The sequence below is a fragment of the Phacochoerus africanus genome, chromosome 8 (assembly GCF_016906955.1).
Source record: "Phacochoerus africanus isolate WHEZ1 chromosome 8, ROS_Pafr_v1, whole genome shotgun sequence".
Taxonomy (NCBI): Eukaryota; Metazoa; Chordata; class Mammalia; order Artiodactyla; family Suidae; genus Phacochoerus; species Phacochoerus africanus.
Genome location: NC_062551.1, coordinates 119390967 through 119399139, shown reverse-complemented (window position 1 = coordinate 119399139; position 8173 = coordinate 119390967). Strand labels below are relative to the sequence as shown.

At 40.6% G+C, this 8173-nt stretch overlaps 1 protein-coding gene across 5 annotated transcripts in view; it reads left to right on the top strand.

The window, feature by feature from the left end:
• The first annotated feature begins 259 nt into the window (after positions 1-259).
• The window catches only part of RPRD1A (regulation of nuclear pre-mRNA domain containing 1A), a 72673-nt gene continuing 64759 nt past the window's right edge, over positions 260-8173 (top strand). For all 5 annotated transcript variants that reach the window (XR_007136699.1, XR_007136701.1, XR_007136700.1 and 2 more), the window contains exon 1: positions 260-586. Coding sequence is in view for 2 of the 5 variants with exons in the window: in XM_047794137.1 (XP_047650093.1) it covers positions 436-586 (151 nt within the window). In the remaining 3 variants the exon portion in view is untranslated. The remainder of the gene's footprint in view (positions 587-8173) is intronic.

Sequence of the window (8173 nt, the reverse complement as noted above, 5' to 3'; positions counted from 1 at the left end):
CTTTTCCAAAGTGGCTATACCAAATTTACACACAAATTTACACACCTATGTAGAGGTTTTTAAAGACCCCTTGATAGAAATACTTTCTCCCACCAGGAGAGTTCTAGGCCTGGCACACCCCGCCCCCTCTCCGGCCTTGACCTCGGCAGTACCGCCCCACTGCCTCTCTATCTCTAGTCTCAGCCCCGCCCCTTCCGCTTGGAGGTCCCACCTCTTGGCCGCTTCTGTTCAGAGGGCGGGGCGTGGGTCGTCCGTGACATCACTGCCGGCTAGACGCCATCTTGCTGGTTCCCGGCGGGTCTTGGATGTGGCGGCCCCACTGTTGAGGGCGTGGGCAAGGGTGGGGTGAGGGGGCGAGGGCCGCGGCTGGGGCGGGCGAAACTCTCCACCCCTCAGCCCCACCGCGTGGGACGGCGTGAACGAGGTGTCGGAGGGATGTCCGCCTTCTCTGAGGCGGCGCTGGAGAAGAAGCTGTCGGAGTTGAGCAACTCGCAGCAGAGCGTGCAGACCTTGTCCCTGTGGCTGATCCACCACCGCAAGCACTCGCGGCCCATCGTCACCGTGTGGGAGCGGGAGCTGCGGAAAGGTAAGACGGCCGCGCCTTTCTGCCGCTCCCTCCCACCCGGCCGGGTCCCTGAGGTCCCCGAAACCCTGCGCCCTGCTCCTTGAGGCCCCCATTACCCCAGCGACCCCACCTCACCGCCGCCCCGAACCCCCACTACCGAGCGCCCGGGGCTCCCTGGTGTCCGTGGTCTGCGGGCGGGGAGAAGCGTTGTGCGCTGCGCTTCCTGCAAAGTCGGCGCTTAGTAGGATGTTGAATAAGGAATAAAGAACCGATACTTCTGTTGATTTAACGCGGAGCCAGTAGCCAGGGGCTCAGGACTCTGCACCTAATTGCAGTCAGGTGTTTTGTTTTTTAATTGTGTACATTATAATGCAGGATGGGGGGAAATTGGGAAATGTGCACAGGAAAAGATCTGTATGCGGTTGGGAAATACTTATTTCTGTGACACATCATCTCAATCTTATAAAATTAATAGAGGAGTCAGAGTTTAGAGCTGGGAAACCTAAAATAAGATGCGTGATGCAATGGAAAAAATCCTGAATTTGTAGATTTTAGAGGACCTGCATTAGGGAAATTTCTTTATTTCTGAATTGCAAGTGCCTGAAAATGAGGGAGTTAGATTAAGTGAGGTAAGGTCCTTTCTTGCTCTATGATTATACGCCTCTGGGGCAGTGTCTTTATTTTACAAAGCATTCGATAGTGCTTCTGTAAATGAAGTTAACTTTTTGAGCAGTAGTCTTGCTGTCACTAAAATATCTAGAAGAATCATTTTGCTATGACTGCAGAGCCAATTTATCCAAGAACTGATTGTATGATAGCGCGACTGAAAATTAAAATATTTCGTCTGCTTAGTCTGGATTTGTACCTTAATTCTTAATTAGGTATAGGTAGTGGGCTCTTTCAATTGTTGTTTCAAACACCCTGATGTATCAGATATGATGGTTATTAATTAAGGGTTTTAACAACATGTTCTTCATCAAAATAAATGTTTAAGTACTGATCCGTAAGAAAGCCATATGATAAATTAATATGAGAGCCAAAATGTGGCGTGGCTATGTAGAATGGAGACAAACTCATTTTCTTGTGTATTTGCTTGTGATTGATCCATTAGAAGAAGTTGACGTAGAGCTCTGTTTTTCACTTCATATGTAAGTGTATGTGTATTGGCTCTCATGGAGGAATTCACCTATAAGTAGCCAAAAAGGTTTGAGAAACACAAATATAAATGTCTGGAAAATAGCTGTGAACTTTGAGAAGGCAGGTATTGTATTTGCTTTTTTGCCTTGCTAGATAAGAAAATCAGCAACAGGTGTATATATACTTTTTTTTTTTTTTTTTGAAAAGAGCGTAAGGATTGGTACCCAGACTGTTTCTAAGAACTACCACAGATCAGTAGAAAGATGGACATACTGTTAAAGGCATTTCACATTAGAGAAACCGGAAAGACCAGTAAATGATACTTAATCTTACTAATCAAGGAAAATCAATGAAGTACCACTTTATACCCTTTGGTTTGCAAAATTTAAAAGTATGGGAAGGAAAAATTGGGAAGGAAGACAGGAAACAGGAACTCTCTTCAGTTGCTGGTTGTAGTGTAAAAAAGGGATGGTCTTAGCAACCTCTAATGAAGTTGAAGGTATATATCTTTTGATCTAGTAGTTCTTCTGTGATTATATCCTGGACACTCAAGGAATTATGTTTATTGTAGTCTTTTTTTTTTTTTTTTTGTCTTTTTAGGGCCACACCCGTGGCATATGGAGGTTCCCAGGCTAGGGGTCTGATTGGAGCTGTAGCCACCGGCCTACACCACAGCTCACTGCATCACCGGATCCTTAAGCTGAGCAAGGCCAGGGATCAAACTCGGCAACCTCATGGTTCCTAGGTGGATTCGTTAACCACTAAGCCGATGGGAACTCCTGTTGTAGTCTCTTAATAGCAAAATTAGATAAACAGTTTAAACATCTTACTAGTTAGAGTGTGATAAATATATTTTGACATTCATGCAATATAATACGGTCCAGTGGTTTTCAGGAATGAACTAGAGCTACATGAAAGAAACAACATGATTGAATTAAAGAACAACAAAGAAGCAAAATCTTGAGCTAAGAAAGAAAGGGGCAGACCAGTACGCCATTCGGTGAAAGTTTGAAACATGCAAAACAATACTCTATATTGTTTCCAGATATCTGTAGTTATTGCTAGAACGTGCATAGTAATGATTAACACCATAGTCCAAGGTAGTTGTTGCCTTAAAGGAGAGAGGAAATGAGAAGGGATCTGTGTTACCTTATAGTACATATATTTAAAACATTTTTTGAAACAAATGGGGGAAAAGAATAAGATGTACTTTTAGCTGAGTTTGGAAATGTTTCCTTACATTTAAACGTTTCATAAATAGAAAAAGTTAAAGACACATAAATAAATGCTTTAGAAGGAGAGTAGTTTGGGTGATGATGAGATGATAGAAATGGTAGTATTACCAGTAGTGGTGATGACTGGGCTGCTGATTGTCAGTGTGATGTGAGATTATCTGCCAGAGGTTTCCTTTCCTTGACACATGACTGTGCCTTTGTAGGGCATAGCTTTATGTCCTCACGGTTGTCTGCAGTTTTGCTCGTCAACTTTAGGATCCTCTATCTCCTGAAGCATAATGATAATGACAATAATTTGCTGAGTACCAGTCATTGTTTTAGACATTACTGTGATGTCTTGAATACTTACGTTATCCCTGCAAAATAAGTATTTTTTTTAAAAGGAATTGATCAAGTTTGAAATAAATCAAGAAATAAATTACGGAAAATTAGTTGAAGATTTTGTGTTAAGCTAGGCACCCTTTAATTCCTTCAAGTGTTTAAAGAAGACAGAAATGTCACATTGGTAGGAAAAATAACTGCTCAAAATGTAAGAATGAGTAGGTAAGATGATTTATCAGACATGATAACCATGCGATTATGAAGATTTCTCCTCTTTGTCTACTTTTCTTATCTTTGTCTCCTTTAAAGAATGAGAAAACCTGTCAGGAGAGATACACCCCATGGACTTTATGAAGACCAGAGTAGCTCTTATTTCCCTGATAAATGCAGTAGAAAAACATAAGTGACCATTTTGTTATTGTTCTGTAGCAGCTCTATTGAGATATAATTAACATACCATACAATTCACCCATTTGGTTTTTAGTATATCATATTGTTGGAAAACCATCACCATGATAAATTTTAGAACATTTTCATTACCCAAAAAGAAGTTCCATTTTGGCCATCATTGCCTCTTCCCCAGATCTAGGCAACTGCTGATTTACTTTGTTTCTGTAGATTTGCCTTAAATGGAATCTTCTGTGACTAGTCTTCCTTTGGTTAGGATAACATCTTCTAGGGTCACACTTATCATAGCATGTGTTTAGTGTTTCATTCCTTTCTCTGGCCAAATAATCCATTGTATGAATTTATCCATCAGTTGATGGACATTTAGGTTGCTTTCACTTTTTGGCTATTATGAACAATACCGCTATGAACATTTGTGTACAGGTTTTTGTGTGGAATGTTTTAATTTTTCTTGGATATATACATAGGAGTAGAATCCTAGGTCATATATGAACTCTGTGGTTAACCTGTTGAGGAATTGCCAGACTGTTTTCTTTTTTCTTTTTTTGTCTTTTTACCTTTTCTAGGTCCGCTCCTGCAGCATATGGAGGTTCCCCTGCCAGGAGTCTGATCGGAGCTGTAGCGGACAGCCTACCAGAGCCACAGCAACACCAGATCCAAGCCGCGTCTGCAACCTACACCACAGCTCCCAGCAACGCTGGATCCTTAACCCACTGAGCAACGCCAGGGATCGAACCCACAACCTCATGGTTCCCAGTTGGATTTGTTAACCATTGAGCCATGACGGGATCTTCCAGACTGTTTTCCACAATGACTGCATCATTATTCATGTAAAAAAATTTTTTTTTCTTTTTTTTTAGTGCTGCACCTGTGGCACATGGAGGTTCCCAGGTCAGGGGTCGAAACAGCGCTGCTGGCCTACGCCACAGCCAGAGCAACACGGGATCTGAGCCTCATCTGCGACCTATACCACAGCTCATGGCAACGCTGGATCCTTAAACCACTGAGTGAGGTCAGGGATCAAATCTGCATCCTCATGGATTCCAGTTGGGTTCATTACTGCTGAGCCACAACAGGAACTCCCTCATTATACATTTCTCCCTGCAGTGTGTGAGGATCCAGTTTCTCCACATCTCTAACAAAACTTATTACCTGTCTTTTTGTTTAATGTAAAGTGTCTTGTGGTTTGGTTTGCATTTTCCTGATGACTAATGATGTTGAGTATATTTTCGTGTGCTTATTGGCCATTTGTGTGTCATCTTTGGAGAAACGTCTTTTCAGATCTTTGCCCATTTTAAAATTGAGTTGTCTTTATTAAGTGTTCTTTATGTATTTTAGATACAAGTCCTTTATCAGATCCATGACTTGCAAATGTTTTCTCCCATTCATTGCATTGTCTTGTCTTTTCACTTTCTTAATACTGTCTTTTTTTTTTTTTTTTTTTTTGCTTTTTAGGGCCGCACCCATGGCATATGGAGATTCCCAGGCTAGGGGGTCCAATCAGAGCTGTGGCCGCCGGCCTACACCACAGCCACAGCAATGCAGAGTCCGAGCCACGTCTGTGACCTACACCACAGCTCACGGCAACGCCAGATCCTTAACCCACTTAGCAAGGCCAGGGATCGAACCCGCAACCTCATGGTTCCTGGTCAGATTTGTTTCCGCTGTGCCACGATGGGAACGCCTTAGTACTGTCTTTTGAAGGTGATTTTTTTAAACTAAATTTCTCATTAGTTGGCTAAATTGTAAAATTATTACTATACATCATTAATTACATATATATTGCATTCATTGCTGTAGAAATATCAACCATGATGTACCAGAATCTACAAAATAACAGTGACAGGCGCGTTCTTACACGCAAACACAGCAACAAATCTCTGAAAGAGTTTAAAAAAAGAAGGTATATAGGAGAAAGTTCTTTGCAGTTGATTAGAGTTGCTGCTTTCACTAGTCTAGTTGATTGAGTCCTTTATGCAAGTCTCGTATATGTTATTCATATTTGAGTCTTAAAATCATAATTGCATCAACCCTTTAGAGTATATTAATTACCCTGTATTTATTATCCTCTGTGTGTTTGGCATTGGATATATTTCAGTGATAAAACAGGGTTTTTATTTGTCAAATATATTTCAAAAAAATAAAGGAAAGTTTGCTCTTGCTTTCATAGAATTTATAGTCTCATAGGGAGGGCATACGATGAAGAAGAAAATTGTAAGTATGAATTTTGTATTAAGTGCATTTGAAAGAAGAAAACTTAAAGTAGTAGGCAGTGAGGGAAATCATCTCTGTAAGGTGACCTTTAATACAAGACCCCTCTGGAACAGTATTCCATCAGTGGGGAGGAGGCATTCAGCCACTGGCTGTGTGAAGATGCTGAGGCAAGAAATAGCTTGAGATACAAAGACTCAAACCTGGAAATGTTCAGCTCTTCAGTGCTTGTTACAGTTTTCCCCAAATTGGTAACAATTAAAATCTTAGAATACTTAAAATTTAGATTTTTCCCTCTATTTGTAATTACTTGTTAAAAATCAGTACTTTGTTGTCAATAAACAATATTAGACATCTTTTAGGAAACTAATTATCACCTTATGTTTTATTATGGACTGGAGGGTAATTTGATAGTTGAGAAGTAGATAGTGGGTTCCTGTACATGGTTGTTTTCCTTATTCAATTTTTAACCTTCATAATCTTAACATATTGCCTTTGATGAAGGTTCTTAAATAAGTCTAGTTAACATTTACATGAATATAGCTATAGGTTTGTAAGTGGTGGCAAAATAAGTACTGTGTTTCTTAGATGCTCTATTTGGTTTTATTTATCTATTTATTTATTGGCCACATACACAGTACATTGAAGTTCCCAGGCCAGGAATCAAACCCAAGCCCCAGCAGTATAATGCTGAATCCTTAACTGCTAGGCCACCGGGGAACTCCCTCTATTTGGTTTTAAGAACATTTTTTATCTGCCTTAAAAACTTTTAGTGATATAAATCCTTAAAGTAGATTCTGTTTTGAATTGACAATTTAATGGCTTTTATATTGTCCAATACTATTATCTCGTCCAATACTGTTATACTTTTTTATGGAGTTGAACAAGTAAGTGAGACTATGTGTATGTTGTTAATTCTTTTTTTAAAAAAATTATTTATTTATGTTTTTTGGTCATCCTGTAGTGTATGGATTTACTAGGCCAGGGATCAGATCTGAGCTGCATTAACCTACACTGCAGCTATGGCAACATTGAATCCTTTAACCCACTGTGCCGGGCTGGGGTTGAACCTACATCCTGGCACTACAGAGATGCCATTGATCCCATTGCGCCACCGCAGGAACTCTGTATATTTTGTTAGTTCTTATACTTAAAAGAATTTGTTGTTCTCAAATTGTATGACTTTTATGAACCCCCATGTAGTCATCATCCAGCTTTAACAGTTATAGTCTTTGTTAACAACTTAAAAAAAAGTCATATTCTTAAAGTATCATCAGAGTTCCCATCATGGTGCAGCAGAAATGAATCCGACTAGGAACCATGAGGTGGCGGGTTCCATCCCTGGCCTCACTCAGTGGGTTAAGGATCCAGCATTGCTGTGAACTGTGGTATAGGTTGCAGACTCGGCTCGGATCCCTCATTGCTGTGGCTTTGGCGTAGGCTGGCAGCTGTAGCTCCGATTTACCCCTAGCCTGGGAACCTCCATCTGCCACAGGTGCAGCCCTGAAAAGACCAAAAATAAATAAATAAATAAACAAATAAATAAAATATCATCAAATATCTAGCCAGTATTTGTTTCCTTCAGATGTTTGCTTAAAGATTAAAACTTCTGTTTTAATCAGGATCCAGGTAAAGTTCATTTATTGCATATGATTATTATATTCTTTAAATCCCTTTACATTTGTGGATTCCCTCTGTCTTATTTTATTTTATTATTTTTTTTTTTTTGTCTTTTTGCTATTTCTTTGGGCCACTTCTGCGGCATATGGAGGTTCCCAGGCTAGGGGTCTAATCGGAGCTGTAGCCACCGGCCTATGCCAGAGCCACAGCAACGAGGGATCCGAGCCGCGTCTGCAACCTACACCACAGCTCACGGCAACGCCGGATTGTTAACCCACTGAGCAAGGGCAGGGACCGAACCCGCAACCTCATGGTTCCTAGTCAGATTCGTTAACCACTGCGCCACAACAGGAACTCCTCTGTCTTATTTTAAATTCATTCTTTGAAAAAAACCAAATTGGCTGTTTCATAGATATTCTCAGAATCTAGATCAGGGATTATCAAACTGTTTGATTAAAGGATCCTCTACTTATTGAAGGCCCTTGATCTTTCATTTATGTGGTTTATATTGGTAATTATATTAAAAAGTAAAACATTCTGGTAGTTCTGTGGTGTAGTGGGTTAAGGATCTGGTGTTGTCACTGCAGCAGCTTGGGTCACTGCTGTGGTGTGGCTTTGATCCCTGGCCTGGGAACTTTTGCAGGCCTTGGGCATGGCCAAACAAACAAACAAACAA